An 18,432-nucleotide genomic window follows, 5' to 3' on the forward strand; every position below is an offset into this window, starting at 1 on the left:
AGGCCTTGGCCAGCGGGTCTGGAAAGTCACAGATGATGGCGGAGTTTGGGTACCGTAACAATCCACAAGTATGTGTCTCTTGCAAAATGTATGGCTCAGTAAAGTGGGATGTAGACAGGCTCTGGTCGCGATCCTGATCTGATGCGGGGCTGAAAGGGTACAGTGGGTTGATCTGACAAGGATCAAAGCTGAAGAAGGATGCTCGATAATGAAGCAGGAGGGTGTTGATAAGCACTTGGCTAGCTGGAATGGACTGCAAGCATTCGGCGATGGGGAACCCTTTGTAAATAGGATTAGGATCCGTCGGAGACTACTCGAGCGAAAGCAGCAGGGGAGGGGGGATTGATCATTCAAGGCTTGACGGCACTTGACTGAAGATGATCCGGGTAAATCGAGCTTTTAGGAAGTGTGAGGGCTGGGGTTGGACCATGTATGGACTGACTTTACTCTTAGGGGAACATGATATCCTCAGGAGATCTAGAAGCAACCCGTTACACGACAAGAGACGTGACTAACGTCGAGGGCTAGGAACCCTCACCCAAAGCCCCAAGGCACAAGGGTACGGTAGCTCGGGACGTGAAGGAGAGACGGAGCGGGAGCGGGCGAATCGACGGTCTCTGGATCAGGTGCGCTGGGAAGTAGGGGGCCCTCTCTAGGAGGACCGTGAGCGGTGCGTGAACATGGAGGGCTGCTTGCAGGCGACCAGGGTCCTGGCAAAGAAACCGCCGACGAGAAGGGATAATCCGTGGCGTCGAGTAAGGCGGATGTGGGCACCACCATTGGCTTGAAGCACAACGGGAGCTCCAGGGACACAGACAGCGAAAGCGAGCAGGGATCAGTACGACAGGGTTACAGGGCTCGGCAACGCTTCTTTGCGGGGTCTCTTCTGTTGCTGCTGCTTTAGTCCGAGCGGTGGGCGAGCGAGATGGTGGTGAGTGAGGATGGACTGCGGACAGGTGCATTGCTAGCCGCGCATGTGCAACGTGCTCACTCCATGCTACTGTCGAGTAACCAGCGCCTTCACAGCGCTCCACATGGGCGCTGGTGTGCGGCCGGTGTGCGGCTGGTGGCTTTGAAAGCGTGCTTTGGCAGCCGTCTCATAACGGCTGTGGTCCGCGAGATTGCGTCAGGAACGCGCTGCATCAGCCTTGTTCCTCGAGCCGCCGATTGCGCCTTGTGACGCATGAGATTCACTGGGTGGATGCCCTCGCGGCCAGCAAACAGCAGTAGACCAGATCGGTGCCACTCTGGCTACACACCTGCGCAATCAGTCGTAGCGGACATTGTGTAGTCACGAGTAGCTGGCCGTGGTCGAGCGCCTAGCACGCCGGCTGCAATGTGTAGCGCGTGCAGAGTGCAGTGAACGATCTGGCTGGAGGATCCAACGGCGAAAAGCGTCGGGCCGCACTGGGATCGTGTTTTCTCGAGGCCTGCTGCGGCATGGTGCCACGCCGGCCATCTGTCGGTGGCTCTGACAGCGGTCGCCATCGACGCAACGCACTCGCAGCAGGGTGCCCAGGGCGGACGCGAGCACAAGGGCTCAAGCATCCAGACGCCAGTCTGTTTTGCTGCGCGAGGCTGCCACAATGTCTCGAAGTCCCGTTGCAGGGGAGTTGAAGCACAGGAAGGTGGGCCGCCCAGTTTCTGCGGGGATCAGCAGCGCGCAGGCCGAACCAAGTCATGACCCGAGCCTGAATGAGCTGGCCAGCCCGGCGCAACAGGCTGGTGTGCAGTGCATCTGGCAGTGACAGCCGAATGCTGGGTGCGGTGTGTTCGTCGTGCTCATTGGGCTCTTCGTCGGCACCGGCGGCCTCACTGCCAGAGCGGGTGGTGGCCTGCATTGTACGCGGGAGCACACCCGTGACGTGACGCACACAGCTGGCGACCAGCGTTTGGGTCGTTTGGCATGTTTCGTAACGCAGAAGAAAACCAGCAACCACATGTTGGCTGGCGTACGCAATCTCCAGCATTCTGCGCCGAGACCGGCGGCGCGGTCCATTTTCAAAACACACGCCAAGCTGTGCTCCTGTCATCTTACAACCCGCTTTCATCCGCCCGCCAGCATCCAAAGCGAAACCGCCGCGGACATTTTGGCGGGCCGTTGGTGGACAGCAGACTGCTGTGGCGGTCTGATTGACACATGGATAGCATGTTGATGTCGGCAGAAGATGCTCTCTCAAGACCGCTATCGTTCGGCTGTTTTCTCTGCCGCTGCATTGAAGACTATCGATAATGCCGTATGCTAACGCCTGGAAGCAGCGTGGAGCCGCGGCTCTGTCAAGTCAACACTTTGCAGACAGCGGTGTGCCGGGACAATGACAATGCCATCCGTCCACAATGGAGAACGTTGTGACAGGTGAGACAAGATCCCTTCATTTCGGGAAACCGCAGCATCGCCCACCTACGTGGAGCATCTGAACTCAAGCTTCGGCCAATGACTGCAACACGGCCCATACTCGCCTGCTGTCATCCTGGCTGGTAACGGCACTTGTTGTGTTCGCTGTACAGCTCATTTCTGCAGTGCCGGGGATGACACAATGTCTAGCCTGTCGTCTTCTTCATCTCTGTAGCTGCAGACCATGGCGCTGTACTTCGTAGATACTGTGGCGCCGTCCTGCGGCTGCTTCACAGGCTTTTGACGATCCTGTCGATACTGCGCGATGGCTCGTAGACATGTACCATGACTGGCTGTGCCTTGTAAGACCCTCGTCTACACCATCTTCCCTGAGAGCCAGGCGCCACGCTTCTCCTCACAATGCACATCGTCAAAGAAGGTCGGAGTTCATGAAGATTGCACGTTCAGACTCCCTGGCAACACGTCAACCTCGTACGGGCAACAATGCCTCTGTCAGCTACTTCATCTCTGTGTCTGCGGTCACTTGACTTCGTTGCTCGGCCCGCAGCTCCTCGACGCTATGCTCTTCTTCTTCTTGCGGAGCGGTACCCCTGTCTTGCGCTGCCGTGGCTGCAGTGTCGTCGCCTGCAATCTCAGTTTGAGGAGGGACCGGCTGAAGAGCCTCCAGGCCTTTACCGTGGTCGATCTTGTCGAACGAGCTCAACTGTTTCTGAGAAGCAGTACGGAGACCCCTCCAGATGTAGCTGGACTTCTTCTCTTCTGCCTCACGTTTATCGGCATCTGTGTTAGCCATTTCTAAGTCCAAGTCGACCATCTTGACCTTCCTTGCATACGTCTCTGCGCTTGGTGCATTGAATCTAACAGGTGTCAGCAGAGATTGGAATACCTGTATTCTTGGGGAAGACATACCGATCATGCTGCCTCAGCTGCGATAGTCCCTTCTCTGCTTCTGTGTTGTACAAGAAGTTCAGAGAGCTGGACACGCCCGTGGGCTCGTTTGGCCTTTTCTTCGAGATCGCACGCACCGCATCGGACTTGGATGATATGACCTCTGCTATATCGACTCGGTTCCGAGTGAACGGTTGGCAGTTTTCCATCTTCCATCTTACCCAGTTCTTGTCACGGGAGAGCACGGTGTCTACCATGCGGTAGTAGAATTTGCCATCCGGACCCTCCTGCAGGTAATTTGCAATGGCGTTCTTGATGCCCAATGCCCACTCGGTCTGTGCTTCAAAGTTAGACAAGGTGATGGAAACTGGACATGACCGACGCAGTCGCCAGTGGCGAAACAAGATGAGCGGAAGAAAAAATGGCCGACACTTACGTCCTGCTCACGCATTGTGAAGTGGTACTGCATCGCTTTCTGCGCATTCTGGTAGAGTGGCTTGCTCTTCGCCTTCTCGGTTAACGTCAAAAGAAAATCAACGAGTATCAAAGCCTGAACCAGGATGTGGCGCTGGAAAGCGAGGTCGCTTAACTGATAGTCGTCAGTCACAGCATATGATTAGAGGGGTGCTACATGCATACCTCGAGCTTGAACAAATCACGGCTTGTAAGGTACTTTGGGTTGAACGTGTTCGCAAACGCGTCATAGCTATCGTCCGATGAAGGCTTTGGCCCTTTCTTGCGTCCAATGTCCCCTGCTTGTATCACCTTCGGTACCTCCTTGAATTTCGCAAGCGTCGCCTCCAGACTGCTTCGGAACTCTTTGAAGTTATTCTCCTCGAATAAACGGGGAGGATTTGAGAACGAGTGCTGTAACGACCAAAAGACAGGATAGAGTGTGTCGATGTCCAGCGTCTTGGGCGGGATCTCGTTGCCCTTACGGAAACCCGAGGGTGTCGTTGGCGAATCTTCTGACTCCGCTGTTGTCTTGATCGTGGGCGTAGTTTCGTCATCATCGACTTGCATAGAGTCTTCTTCTGCACCTGATCCATTCAAAGGTTCTTCGAAGGTTGTCACATTCTCCACATGGAAGTTCCCGCGAAGATTGACTGAGCTCTTGTCACCGAGTGGGAAGCTCTGGAACATGAAGATGTAGACACGTCCACAAAAGACAGGGTCTTCTGCACGAGACAATCGACGGAGCAGCTCATTGCAAAGCCTCAGTATGACCAGAGATTTATTCTGCGAGCTGATCTAGCAAGCAATCAGCAGGATGACTTCAATTTTGAAGTGGACGTACTGCAATAATTGCCTCTCTCCGAGATTCGAGAAAACTGAAAACAGTCCGACATTGTGCCAATGACTGGCTATCCAGTAGCTCTTCAATGAGCAGAAGTACCAATTGTGCTGAGCATATATCTGAACCTGTTAGATCCAATCCATGACGGCCTGTTTGAAATGAATGCATACCTCTGTCACCACAGTACTGCAAGATATCGAGCAGGTTCCATACGGTTATGAAAGCTGGCTCGTCAATGCTTGTCAGTCCCTAATAAGATCAGCAGAAAACTTTGGTATTTAAACGTAACTTACTATGTTTGCGTAGAAAATCCTCTTTGCCGCACTCTCAACTGCGGTTGAGAGTACATCTTTTTCGCCATTGATGTCGCTGAAAAGAGGTCCATTGTCAGGCACTAGCTCTGAAACCTGAAGAGAAGGCTCGATTGTAGTACTTGGCTTGACGGATCGCGCGCGTTTTAGCAATTCGTCCAGTCTTGCTGAGGTGCTGACTTGAGGTGCATCCGCAACTGGTACTGCCATCTTGTGCAAGTGATGTCGAAAGAGCAGTGATCAGAAGTCGAGACGTGGAAGCGTCCTGGTTTGTACGTGGACGACCGCAGTCTTCAGCTGATTTGCTTCTCACGATATTCTATCAGTCGTTGGCGATGCAAGTGTCACTTTTGCTTTGCGGCGTGAGTAGACATCCAACTTTAGTCGATGTGGATTGGATGTTCGAGACCCATGGCTGGTCGCAAGAATAAAGTGTCTTGGCGCCGCTAGCTGCTAGCGCGGCGCGTCTTCCAGCACGCGTCGCGTCAATTACGAAGGATCGTTAACGAATGTCACCGTGTAAGGACTCTGTGTCCTTTGTATCAGAGTTGAGGCGTTTTTCCATTTGTCGTGCTTGTCTAGTATGAGCCTAACGCATCCACCACCCACCTCGGGCGACGAGCTAGACGATATCTTGAACGGGATAGCATCAGAAGGAGGCCATGTCCAGTCGCAGGCTGAGCTTTCTGACAGCAGAACTACCAACAACAACAGCAACACAGATGCAGGTCTCGGGATTGACGAGGAGATTGTGGTGACCAAGAAGCGCATACCTATACCGAAACTTGACGAAGCAAGGCTGCGCTCAGAGCCAGGGATACCACGATTGCGAAAGATATCGAAAGAACGACTGCGATTCAAAGGCAAAGGACACGAAGTCAGGTTCTCCGTAACTCTTATTCTGACTAAGTTCTGACACTGCACAGTACGGAGACATCGCCCGCATGCTGAACATGTATCAACTATGGCTCGACGATCTCTATCCTCGTGCTAAATTCGCAGACGCTTTGGCTATAATCGAGAAGGTCGGACACACGAAACGCATGCAAGTGGACCGAAAAGCTTGGATGGACGAAGGGAAGCCAGGCCGAGACACAGAGCAGGATGAAGACGACCTGGTTGCAACAGTCCCCGATGAAGCACCCGCGCGAGATCAGCAGGAGGCAATGGAAGACCTAGACGCGGGTGAGGATATAACACAAGTGCGATCTGGTTCGGCTATCCACCATCAGCCACAAGCTCAATCTGATCCTATTGTTGAAGGACCGGATGAAGACGAATTGGATGCTCTTTTAGCAGAGACTACTCAAGCTGATAATCCAGTTACGAGGCCGGTGCCATCACAATCAGAGCCCACACAAGACGACATTTTTGCGGACGAGATGGAGGCCATGGAGGGTATGGATGACATGTGGTGATCGCATTTGCCATCAGTTTCTACGTGCGGAAACCATACCGTATGTACTACAATGCTTGAACTTTAGATAGCGTGGCGTTTTAGGAACCGAGATACCAGTTGGTGTACTTCATAAATTACTGAGAATACTGGAACAAGTAAATGCAGGTACAAATGGTGCATGACTGATGTTGATTGGAAGCTGCGATGCAACTCCCCCACTGTGGGGCTCTTTGGCTTGACAACGCTTTGACAAAAGTTGACAACGTCATCACAGGTTTTCTACACCACGGCGCCACGAAGCCAGGGACACTCCCAACTCTGCTTCCCAACACGCAAAAATGGAGGCGCTTTCTGGAGAACTGGAAAAGTTGCGCCTGGGCTATAATGCAGCAGATGACAATAAAAGCTGGATAGATTCCATCGCAGATGAACAACGACCGCCCAAACGACAGAGGAAAACCAAAGAAGTCATCAAACAAGAACTGGAACATGACTTCTTAACCCCCTCGCGATCATTCAATACACAGTGGTTGAATCAGTTGCAGCAACGATGGGATACACCGACTAATTACTATGGCTTGTTCCAGATCGCCCCAACTCAAACCCGCACAATCATCCGCTTCACTCGCGAGGGTCTCGAAGGTCGCGTCACGGGCTACAAGGAAGTTACGGTACCCGCGAACTCAGCTACTGCCAAAAACTCAACATCACTGTTGAGAAAGCCTGCCAACCGAGCCGAGTTCGTTCGTGGTGCAGCAGGCTTCTTCCCGTTTGCGCCAGGAGGTCTTGACGGCGTCGAGGCCATCGCCGCCATCGAGGATGAGGCAATCCTCCGACACGAAGGTGCCGCTGAGAAGAGGGCTGGAGGACTCGATCGAGTAATCAATTTCAGCGCCGAGGGTGGTCTCCTGGAAATTCCTCCAGGATTCACGCGTGGATTAGACTTCAAACAGAAGCCAGCTACGGATAGTAAGACTGCCAAAGAGGTGGAAGAAACGCTCGGCGAAGCAGCAGCTCCAGTCGAAGATGTCGAAGTAGACGATGATGAGGCTGCAGACGCAACTGAGACCAACGGAGTTGAAGCGCTAAATTTGGATGGTCAAACTCCCGGAGAAGAAGAGATTGATGCGCTGCTACCTGTAGAATTCCCTGCTCTGGCACCTCACACTCAGCTTGCTATGGCCAACAGGAAAGGCGGACGAGAGTGGGCTCACATGGTTGACGTCAATCGAGACATCACAAACTTCAAAGAGCTTGTGCCAGAGATGGCACGCGAGTATCCTTTCGAACTGGATACTTTCCAGAAAGAAGCTGTCTATCACCTCGAGAACGGTGACTCGGTCTTTGTTGCAGCCCACACATCTGCTGGTAAGACGGTTGTCGCAGAGTACGCTATCTCACTTGCCGCAAAACATATGACTAAGGCCATATACACGTCACCCATTAAAGCCTTGAGTAACCAGAAGTTCCGTGATTTCCGCCAGACCTTCGACGATGTCGGCATCCTCACTGGGGACGTTCAAATCCGACCTGAGGCTAGCTGCCTTATCATGACTACAGAGATTCTCCGAAGTATGTTGTACCGTGGAGCTGATCTGATCAGAGATGTCGAATTCGTCATCTTCGATGAGGTCCACTACGTCAATGACCTCGAACGAGGTGTAGTCTGGGAAGAGGTCATCATCATGCTTCCCGAGCATGTCACACTCATTCTTCTTTCAGCCACCGTACCCAACACTTACGAATTTGCTTCATGGGTTGGACGAACGAAGAAGAAGGATATATACGTTATCTCAACACCTAAGCGTCCTATTCCCCTTGAGCATTACCTTTGGGCAGGCAAGGGAATGCACAAGATTGTCTCAGCGGACAAAAAGTTCATCGACAACGGTTGGAAAGACGCCAACGATGCACTCTCTGGGAAGGACAAGGTTAAGGCACCGCCAGTTGTTAAGGATTCACCAGCAGGAAGAGGAGGTGGAGGCCGTGGAGGCCCGCCTGCAAGGGGTGGACAGAACCAGCGCGGACGAGGCCAGCTAAATGGTGCACGTGGTGGTGCTGGTGGTCGTGGTGCAGGCCCACCAGCTGCCAGGGGTCGGGGCAACATTGCTAGAACGGGCCGCGGTGGAGGCCGTACAACGGCCGCTCAAGATCGAAACATCTGGGTCCACCTCATCCAGCATCTGCGCCAGAAAGAGCTACTCCCAGCTTGTATCTTCGTGTTCTCAAAGAAGCGATGTGAGGAGAACGCTGACGCGCTTTCCAATATCGACTATTGCACAGCTGCAGAGAAGAGTGCTATTCATATGACCATCGAAAAGTCCCTGGCCAGGCTAAGTCCCGAAGATCGGGACTTGCCGCAGATCAAGAAACTGAGGGAACTGCTCAGCCGAGGCATCGCCGTTCATCACGGTGGTATGTTGCCTATCGTCAAAGAGGTCGTAGAGATCTTGTTCGCAAAGACTCTTGTAAAAGTGCTTTTTGCTACCGAAACCTTTGCTATGGGCCTCAATCTACCAACAAGGACTGTGGTCTTCTCAGGATTTCGTAAGCACGATGGTCGTGAATTCCGCGACCTTCTTCCCGGCGAATATACACAAATGGCTGGTCGTGCTGGCCGAAGAGGTCTCGACACTGTCGGCACAGTCATCATCTGCGCACCAGGAGCTGATGAAGCACCGCCGGCAGCTAGGCTTAGGCAAATGATGTTGGGTGAGCCAACGAAGCTGCGATCGCAGTTCAGGCTCACATACAACATGATGCTGAACCTTCTTCGCGTCGAAGCGCTAAAGATCGAGGAGATGATCAAGCGCAGCTTCAGTGAGAATGCTACTCAAGCGCTGTTGCCAGAACACGAGAAGAAAGTCAAGGTTTCGGAGGCAGATTTAGAGAAGATCAAGCGCGAGCCCTGCAGAATTTGTGATGTCGATTTGGAAGCATGTCACCAGGCATGCGAAGATTACAAGCGCTTGACGAACGAGACGCACTTGAGTCTTCTTGGCAATCCCATGGGACGTCGTGTGTTTAGCAAGAACCGCCTGATTGTCTATAAGAAGGACAACAAGCGCACCGTGGGTATGCTTCTCCAGGATGGACCGAGCAAAGGACATGAGCCTACTGTCAAGGTTTTGGAAATTGCGCAAAACCTTGAGCGTAAGCCTGACGATCTGCTCCCCTACATTGCCGAATTCGCAAGATTTTTCCGCAACTTGCCACAGGACCCGAAGGAAATGATCTTGAAGACATCGTACATACCCCTCAATGATGTCGAATGCTTCACCAAGACCACCATTGATATTCCGGAATCTGTGCAGAATCTTAGCAAGAAGAAGGATATGATGAAGTTGGCGCAAGCTCAGTTCACCCCTCTCTGCAGCTCTTGGAACTACGAGGATTGGGATGAGTATGACTATAGCCGGATCAAGAACCTCGCTTTCCGGGAGACACAAGACGCACGACGGAAGCGAGGTCAGAACGCCGTCAACAAGGAGTGCCTACCATGCCCCAATTTTTTGAAGCACGTACGTGGCTGGGTATTTTCTGATTTCACTGCACACGCTGACTATTCAGTTTTCAATGGAGCACGATCAGTGGGTGATCAAGGAGAACATTCTTGCTATCCGCCAGCTCATGTCTGACCAAAACCTCCAATTGCTACCTGACTACGAACAGAGGATACAGGTGTTGCGAGAGCTTGGCTTCGTCGATGAAGGCTCGCGAGTAGAGCTCAAGGGCAAGGTCGCATGCGAGGTTAGCTCCCTCACGAGCACTCCGCATTGAGTTTGCTGACATGGAAACACCAGATTCACTCGGCCGACGAGCTGGTCCTTACTGAGCTGGTCCTCGAGAACGTTCTCGCCGAATACGAACCCGAAGAAATTGTCGCGCTCCTTTCCGCATTCGTGTTCCAAGAGAAGACCGACACGGAACCCACGCTGACTGCGAGCCTCGAGCGCGGCGTGGCCAAGATTGTGGAGATATCCGAGAAGGTCAACAAGGTGCAAACCGAATACCAGGTCATCCTGTCTGCCGACGACTCGAATGATTTCGTATCCAAGCCGCGCTTTGGCATGGTGGAGGTGGTCTACGAGTGGGCTCGTGGCATGTCGTTTAACCGGATTACAGACTTGACGGATGTCATGGAGGGCACGATTGTGCGAGTCATTACGCGTTTGGATGAAACGTGTCGCGAGGTCAAGAACGCGGCGAGGATCATTGGGGACCCCGCGCTGTTCCAGAAGATGGGGACTTGCCAGGAGCTCATCAAACGGTACGTTTTCCTCTTCTTCCTTCTTCCGTGAAATGCCTTGTACAGACATGGGGAACCATGTTGATCGGAATGGAGATGATTACTGACCGGTGAAACACAGCGACATTTGTAACTGCGCAAGCCTGTACCTGTAGAACATGGCTGTTTCAGATGGGGTGGGTTGGACCCTGATGTTGGTAAGCCGCGTGTGGCGGTTGTTGAGTTCTGAGGTCCTAGGATTCACGAGGCTGTGAGACATTATGCAGACATGGGTGTGTGGGGGGTCTCTTGCAGCCAGCGCCGGCATGGTCAAACGCACACTGCATATATTGTACACGTGAATCAAAGCATTTCTCGCATGGCCAACACGAGGGCACAACGTGACGGGCACGGTATGAAGGTGTTTTTGTGTGAGTGGCTGAGTGGCTGAGGTGTGAGTGGCTGATGGCTGAGTGGCTGAGTGGCTGAGTGGCTGAGTGGGGAAATGTTGAACTTCGTCAAGACGTCGACCGGCTTTCCTGACACCTGCAAGTGGAATGAAGCGTGGACAGGTGGCGGCACAGCACTTGGTGAGGCAGATCCTGATGCTTGGGAGAGTGCGGCGACGGAGATTGAGGCACAGAGGTCGACTGCCATGGTGCTCGCTCGCTGCAGCGCTGAGCGCCGAGCACCGTGATAGCACGCCGCCTTTCCTGATCATAAGACTTCCTTGGGCGACAGAGAGGGAGCGAGACAAGTCAGCGAGCCTTGTGCACACCAGCGTCCAGAGATTGGGCCGCCGATGGGTCGAGTGCTTGGATACCTATGGGAGTTGGGAGTTGGAAGTGCGTTGTCGTGCACCAGCCACGGGTTGGTCCGATGCAGCGGAAACTAGGCGTGCAAGGAAAAGCGCGTCGTCCAGGTCCACCGAACTTTTGCCTTTTGCTTGCTGAGGGGCAGTCTTCGCAGTCTTCCTCGCCGGACGCATAGTCGCAAAGGGCGTACGATCGAGAAGACACACGCGTGCTGTCTTGCCTTGTCTTGCCTTGCCTTGTCTTGCCTTGCCTTGCCTTGCCTGCCCTCCGCCCCCCCCGCTGCTCTGCCAATCTTGCATTCTGCCGCGTTGCTGGAGTCGAGCGTGCAGTCCAGGCCTCGTCCCGCTCTGCCAGGTTCCGCTTGAACCACCGACCACCGCCCACCGCCCACCGCCCACCGCCCACCCCCGAGGAGCGCACTGTCGCCGCCGCCGCACAAATACGCAAACGCGAACCAACCACCGCGACCATGGATGCTGCCGGCCTCCGTGACCGCATTCAGGCCACACTCGACCCCAACGCTGCTATCCGCCAGCAGGCTGAGCTGGACCTGAAGCACGTGCGTGTGCCACACAACCCTGGCGCGTGCAGGCGCACCACTGACAGCGACACAGGCCGAAGAGCAGCCAGGCTTCACCGACGGGCTGCTGAACATCCTCCAGCAAGAGCAGGACCCCGCCGTGCGCTTGTCGAGTAAGCAGGCCCCAGTCCCCGCGCCGGGCGCCCGCAGTGCTGACGCGTGATGCAGCTGTCGTTTACCTGAAGAACCGCGTCTCCAAGGGCTGGTCGCCCGCCGACGAGTACAGCCAGGCCAAGCCCATACCCGAGGAGGAGAAGACGTCTTTCCGCGACCGCCTCGTGCCCGTCCTCGTTGCCTCGCCGCCGCAGATCCGCCTGCAGCTCATCCCCACCCTCCAGAAGATCCTCGCATACGATTTCCCGTCCAAGTGGCCCAACTTCCTCGACATCACCATCCAGCTGCTGAACGCTGGAGACATTGCGTCCGTCTTTGCCGGCGTGCAGTGTCTGCTGGCGATATGCAAGATCTACAGGTTCAAGTCGGGCGAGAACCGGGCAGACTTTGACAAGATCGTCGCCATGTCCTTCCCCCAGCTGCTCAACATCGGCAACTCGCTGGCCGGTGAGACGAGCTTGGAGGCTGGAGAGATCCTGCGCACAGTGTTGAAGGTCTACAAGCACGCCATCTACGTAAGGGAGTCTGCAGAACGCCCCTCCATCCTGACGTGCTAACCGAGATGCAGTTCGACCTCCCCGCCTCTCTCCGCGAGCAAGAAACCATGGTTGGCTGGTGCACACTGTTCCTGACCGTCGTCGGCAAGGTGCCACCAGAGACATCCATGGTCGAAGACCTTGATGAACGCGAGGTCAACCACTGGTGGAAGGCAAAGAAGTGGTCCTACGCGAACTTGAACCGCCTCTATGTCAGGTGCGCACTACCGTCGCAGCTTAGACAAGATCCCGACTAACCCTCACTCAGATACGGTAACCCGTCCGCGCTGGGCAAGAACAACGAGGTCGACTACACCGAAGTCGCCAAGAACTTCATCGCCAACTTTGCGCCCGAGATCCTCAAGGTGTACCTCCAGCAGATCGAGAAGTGGGTTGGCAAGCAGGTCTGGCTGTCCAAGGCCAGTCTGTACTACACTCTGAACTTCTTGGACGAATGCATCAAGCCCAAGTCCATGTGGACTCTGCTCAAGCCGCACACAGACAACCTCATCTCGCACCTCATCTTCCCTGTGCTGTGCCAATCAGACGAGGATATCGAGCTGTTCGAGGAGGAGCCGCAGGAGTACCTGCACCGAAAGCTGAACTTCTACGAAGACGTCACAGCACCCGATGTCGCCGCAACCAACTTCCTCGTCACGCTCACCAAGAGCCGGAGAAAACAGACATTCACCATCTTGAACTACATCAACGAGGTCGTGAACCGCTACGAGGCTGCGCCGGACAACGAGAAGAACCCCAGAGAGAAGGAGGGTGCATTGCGCATGATCGGGACACTGTCCGGTGTCATCTTGGGCAAGAAGAGCCCTATCGCCGATCAGGTCGAATACTTCTTTGTGCGCCACGTCTTCCCCGAGTTCCGAAGCCCCCATGGTTTCCTCCGTGCGCGCGCATGCGATACCCTCGAGAAGTTCGAGCAACTCGACTTCAAGGACCCTAACAACCTCATCATCATCTACCGCAATATCCTGGAATCGATGGCCGACCCAACCCTCCCTGTGCGTGTGGCTGCTGCTCTGGCCCTTCAGCCCCTCATCCGTCACGACGTGATCCGAACCAACATGAAGACAAACATTCCCCAGGTCATGCAGCAGCTCCTCAAATTGGCTAACGAGGTCGATGTGGATGCCCTGGCCAACGTCATGGAGGACTTCGTCGAAGTCTTTGCGCCAGAACTGACACCATTCGCAGTTGCGCTGAGCGAGCAGCTTCGCGATACGTACCTCCGCATCGTTCGCGAGCTCGTGTCTAGGAACCAAGAGAAGGGCGAGGACAGCGAATATGGCGACTTCTTGGACGAAAAGAGCATAACCGCACTTGGTGTTCTGCAGACCATCGGCACTCTGATCCTGACGCTGGAGAGCACACCGGACGTTCTTCTACACCTCGAGACTATTCTCATGCCTGTCATCACGATTACGCTTGAGAACAAACTCTATGGTACGCGATATCACCGACTCAGCCATCACCACTCTCATGTTAACCTTTTTACAGATTTGTACAACGAGGTGTTCGAGATCATCGACAGCTGCACTTTTGCTGCCAAGAGCATCTCTGCGACTATGTGGCAAGCTTTCGAGCTCATCCACAGGACGTTCAAGGCTGGTGCTGAGCTGTACCTCGAAGGTACGTGCCGCTCTGTGGACGTGACATGCGGCGTTACTGACCATCTACAGATATGCTGCCCGCTCTGGAGAACTTTGTCAACTACGGAACCCAAACACTTGTGCAGAACCGGGCTTATCTTGACGCTATGATCGATATGGTTCGCACCATCTTCAAGGACGATAAAGTTGGAGGTGTTGACCGCATCTGTGGTTGCAAGCTCGCTGAGATCATCATGTTGAACATGCGCGGACACGTCGACGACTACGTTCCGGAATTTCTCTCGTTGGCCATGCAAGTTCTGACGAACGATGAGCCCAAGGTCAAGTCTCTGCGCATCCACCTGATGGAAGTCATCATCAACAGCATCTACTACAACCCCGCTCTGGCGCTCCATGTTCTCGAGGCCAATGGCTGGACGAACAAGTTCTTCAGTCTGTGGTTCTCAAGCATCGACAACTTCTCACGAGTTCACGACAAGAAGCTGTGCATCTCAGCGATCTGCGCGCTGCTCACTCTGAACGCACAGAGTGTGCCAGTCAGCGTCCAGCAAGGCTGGCCACGTCTGCTGCAGGGAGTCGTACGATTGTTCCAAACTCTACCTGCTGCGCTGAAGAGTACGTCACACCATTCTAATGACCGATTTCTTGTTGCTAATATTGTCGTAGACCGCGAAGAAGCTAAGAGGGAAGACAACTTTGACTTTGCGAACGAGTACGATGATGAGGAGGAGGACGAAGAGTGGGAGCAAGAAGCCGACTGGAACAATGAGGTTGACGAAGAGGAGATCAAAGACGAGAGCGCAGCTTACCTCGAATTCTTGAACGAAGAAGCTCAAAAGTTCGGCGGCCTCGACGATGATGACGACGACGACGACGAACTCGAGGAGGAGAGCCTACTGGAGACGCCTCTGGACAAGGTTGAGCCATATAGCATGTTCAAGCACGCGCTGCTTCGTAAGTGCATCGATGATTGGCATGTTCACGCAAGCTAACAAGCAACAGAACTTCAACAAGAACAGCCTGCGCTGTACGAGAATCTTACCAAGAACCTCAACCCTGAGGAGCAGCAAGTTGTACAAGGAGCTGTCCACCAAGCCGATGTTATTGCTCAGGCTCAGGCTGAGGCTGCCGCCGCCGCCGCCAACGGCAACCCGTTGCCCCAGCAGTAGCTTGAAGGAGTCTCTTTATTCGGTAAACACAAAACATAGATAGCTTCTCCTTCTTCAAAGGCATTGGATTCCTATTTCCGTTTTCTTCACTTAGCGAGCATTGTGTGGCACACCTCCCTGGCGTTTTGTTGATAAAGACGGCTCGGTGGATGCCTTGAAGGTCACGCTGGTTCGGCGTATGTGTCTTGTCTAGGATGGAGGATATCCCTGTGGAAAAGAGGAGGAACGCGAAGAAAACAGAAGAAAAGGCAGGCCGTGGCAGTCGGCAGATGGCCGGACGTGGGTGGTGGTAGGTACAGTGGTGTGGGCAACCACAGAGGGCAACGGCAAGACAGAGAGATAAAAGAGACGAAGGCGACCAGCATGGTAAAGGTCAGCAAAGGTGCATCCCGATATAGGTTAGAAGAACATAGCGTTCGTGAATTGTAACACAGTCCCTGATTCCATGCATATGTCAAATATGACGCTAGAGACGGAAGGGCTAAAGCGAACCCCAGCGCGTGAGGATCATGACGCTTGCGGCGCTCTTGCGCTCTATCCCGCGCAACGTGGACAAAGTCAGCCCTCAATCCTACGCAAGTCTGCAATCTACACATCCTTCACCTTCTAGTCCGTAGACCCTAGACGACTCTTTCTCTCACGTGTTGTCCCCGGCTTCCAGTATTCTTCAGCATACGTCACCTTTCAGACAAAAGCACAGCTCCGAGGTAGCTGCGGCGCATCACTCCAAACTCCGCCATGTCGCGCCCTACGATATCGAAGGCAAAAAGTACGTTGTCGTAGTTGAGGTTGCTGACCGAGCGCTTATTCACTAAACACTACAGCTTCGTATCCCATCTTTGCCGCCACTTTCGCGACCAGTCGACCCGGTGTGCTCGCAGTAGGAGGAGGCGGCGGCGGAGGTAGACACGGCGTGAAGAACAAGATCACTCTTTTCGACTTCACCTCACGAGCGTCGACCGTTGAACCTATCGCCGAAATCGAAGCTTCGACAGACGATTCTGTCACATGTCTTGCGAGCCTCGCGACCAAGGATGGTCTCATACTGTACGCGGGAGTCAACAGCAGTGAGGAGGACCGCGCAAAGGACAACAACGAGCACTTCCGCGCGTTCGAAGTCCAGCTGCCGAAGGGCAAGGTTGCGACCAACGGCGCAGATGCAAGCATCTCGTACCTGAGCAAGACGAAGCTCTTTGCACCGGTACAGAATGTCAACGCAAAGAAGGAGGGGTACCAGCGCTTGGTGCGCCTGTCACCTCCGCAGAGAACACCAACAAGTACGCCCACACGGCGCATCGGCGCAATCGCTTCCAGTCTTGCAGGCGACGAGAATGAGATTGTCGTCTTCAGCGCGACTTCAAACAGGCCGCAGGATCCGCAGGACATACTACAGCGCATCAAATTAGGGAAAGGCGACGAAGCCAATGACCTCGACATCTTCGACACAGGGGATGGCAAGTTTGAGCTTGTCTACGTGCTAGACTACGACGTGGTCGTCCACAAAATCGCCCCAACAACGAGCAAGCCCAAAAACGAGCGTCGGAAGCTTTACACTCTCCCTCAATTAGATCTTGGTCAGAAGGGCGGCCGTTCTAAAATTCGATGCGTACGATGGCTGACTCCAGAGCATCTACTGCTGTTGGTCAACAAGCCCAATAGGACGGGCGTCGAACTGCTTCTTATACACATGTATGAGGAAGGCCCAGGCAGCGTTGTCTTGCGCAAGACGTTACCGAAACGTGTAAAGGCTGCATCAGATATGGACGTTGCTCTTCTGGATCCAGACTCGAACGGCGCGTACCAGATTGCTATTGCTGTAGCTTCGATCGACATCTCGCTCCTTGTATACTCGATAGACTACCATGGCCGCTGGGGAAATTCCCTGGGTCATTTCCACCACTATGCTACATACGATAATGTCTGTCACCAGTTTTGAATTTGAGGGGCACCGACTAACAACGGACAGGTACACGAGGTCCAGATGACAAAAGCAGTATTTTCCCCTTTCCACAAACCCGTTGCTCCTCCAGACCAATCTGCGGACCGCAAGGCAGGACCGCAGTACCTTCGACTAGCCTCGACGTCGCTAGGCAACACTGTGTCGGTGGAGACGTTCGAGCTGCAACCATACAACGGACGCTACGTCCTCCAGACGGCGCGGACAAGAAACATGTACACAGCTGCCACGTACCTCGTCATAGCCATGGTTGTTGCCGCGTTGGCACTGATGATCCAGTCTTTCATCGACCCTAAGGGTGAGCTGACAAGGCATGTTGTCCCTCGCAGTCTCCAGAACGCCGGATCCCAGTACAGACCGATGGGTGAACTTGCGCGTGAGAAGCGCCACAACGCCGTGCTCAACAACGCAGACTCGCCCACCATGAAGACGGTACACCGCATTCAGGACCTGCTGCATCTGCACATGCCTCACCATGCCTCTCCCGAAGCCCCAGCCCAGCAGAAGGCGCTGATTATTCATCACGACCCCGAAGGTGCAGAGCTCAGTACAGAGGTACACGAGAGCACGGATGAAGTGATTGAGAAGCACACAGAGGCCAAGCAGTGGGAGGAGCTGAGCGAAGAAGAGCGCCACTACTGGAGGAAGAAGCTCACCGACGCGGGGATGTGGGCCGTGGGCGAGGGCGAGACAATATTGAAGAGCATCTTTTTTGGCAACATTGCAGGTGCCATTGGTGCTGCTGCGCAGGGAGCCATTGGGTGATGGGTGGTTGTTGGAAGCTCGGTGAGCATGAAGAGACGAGGTTATGACACGATTTGACGTTGGGGCACGATGCGTGGAGCTCGGTCACTGGATGGAGTGTCAGACACATGGAGGTTGTGTGTGGTGCCTGGCCCCGAGGGGATGTGAGCGTGGAATGGGCGGCTGTTGCTCTTCCTAGACGTGCATGTGCTATCCTCAATTCCCATAGACCATCGAGTTGGTTGTACAGCCGCTTCCAGGTTGTGTGCCAACACCTGTGGCGCAAGTCATGCTGGTGGTGTACTGGCTCGCCGCACGGTCCCTTGCATCGTTTGACAATCGACGAGCACATGCCCCTGAGTAACGACGGTGAGGTTCTTGGTTGCACAACGATACTAGCCTTGCCGGATGGG

At 54.2% G+C, this 18,432-nt stretch overlaps 5 protein-coding genes across 5 annotated transcripts, besides 5 other annotated features; 4 read left to right on the plus strand and 1 right to left on the minus strand.

The window, feature by feature from the left end:
* Positions 1 to 2,852: 2,852 nt before the first annotated feature.
* EKO05_0004809 (uncharacterized protein) lies at positions 2,853 to 5,062 on the minus strand (the record flags this gene model as incomplete). Its single annotated transcript, XM_038939154.1, has 7 exons — positions 2,853 to 3,213; positions 3,266 to 3,579; positions 3,681 to 3,833; positions 3,884 to 4,495; positions 4,542 to 4,660; positions 4,712 to 4,790; positions 4,835 to 5,062. The coding sequence occupies 7 exons, from the start codon at positions 5,060 to 5,062 to the stop codon at positions 2,853 to 2,855; spliced, it is 1,866 nt and encodes a 621-aa protein (XP_038799357.1).
* A 373-nt stretch (positions 5,063 to 5,435) lies between these two features.
* On the plus strand, positions 5,436 to 6,270 carry EKO05_0004810 (chromosome segregation in meiosis- protein; the record flags this gene model as incomplete). The annotated part of the gene is made up of 2 exons (XM_038939286.1): positions 5,436 to 5,729; positions 5,779 to 6,270. The coding sequence occupies 2 exons, from the start codon at positions 5,436 to 5,438 to the stop codon at positions 6,268 to 6,270; spliced, it is 786 nt and encodes a 261-aa protein (XP_038799358.1).
* A 319-nt stretch (positions 6,271 to 6,589) lies between these two features.
* EKO05_0004811 (Antiviral helicase ski2) lies at positions 6,590 to 10,655 on the plus strand (the record flags this gene model as incomplete). The annotated part of the gene is made up of 4 exons (XM_038939150.1): positions 6,590 to 9,772; positions 9,822 to 10,001; positions 10,055 to 10,521; positions 10,622 to 10,655. The coding sequence occupies 4 exons, from the start codon at positions 6,590 to 6,592 to the stop codon at positions 10,653 to 10,655; spliced, it is 3,864 nt and encodes a 1,287-aa protein (XP_038799359.1).
* Positions 8,293 to 8,324: a tandem repeat.
* Positions 10,656 to 10,911: 256 nt separating the features above from the next.
* Positions 10,912 to 10,980: a tandem repeat.
* A 529-nt stretch (positions 10,981 to 11,509) lies between these two features.
* Positions 11,510 to 11,556: a tandem repeat.
* A 104-nt stretch (positions 11,557 to 11,660) lies between these two features.
* Positions 11,661 to 11,700: a tandem repeat.
* A 63-nt stretch (positions 11,701 to 11,763) lies between these two features.
* EKO05_0004812 (Nonsense-mediated mRNA decay protein 5) lies at positions 11,764 to 15,318 on the plus strand (the record flags this gene model as incomplete). Its single annotated transcript, XM_038939350.2, has 9 exons — positions 11,764 to 11,853; positions 11,909 to 11,987; positions 12,043 to 12,503; positions 12,557 to 12,741; positions 12,793 to 13,982; positions 14,037 to 14,168; positions 14,219 to 14,764; positions 14,816 to 15,103; positions 15,152 to 15,318. The coding sequence occupies 9 exons, from the start codon at positions 11,764 to 11,766 to the stop codon at positions 15,316 to 15,318; spliced, it is 3,138 nt and encodes a 1,045-aa protein (XP_038799360.2).
* Positions 15,000 to 15,026: a tandem repeat.
* Positions 15,319 to 16,056: 738 nt separating the features above from the next.
* On the plus strand, positions 16,057 to 18,040 carry EKO05_0004813 (uncharacterized protein; the record flags this gene model as incomplete). Its single annotated transcript, XM_038939289.1, has 3 exons — positions 16,057 to 16,087; positions 16,143 to 17,236; positions 17,285 to 18,040. The coding sequence occupies 3 exons, from the start codon at positions 16,057 to 16,059 to the stop codon at positions 18,038 to 18,040; spliced, it is 1,881 nt and encodes a 626-aa protein (XP_038799361.1).
* Between the last annotated feature and the right edge of the window lie 392 nt (positions 18,041 to 18,432).

Source organism: Ascochyta rabiei, chromosome 7 (genome assembly GCF_004011695.2).
Source record: "Ascochyta rabiei chromosome 7, complete sequence".
Lineage (NCBI taxonomy): Eukaryota > Fungi > Ascomycota > Dothideomycetes > Pleosporales > Didymellaceae > Ascochyta > Ascochyta rabiei.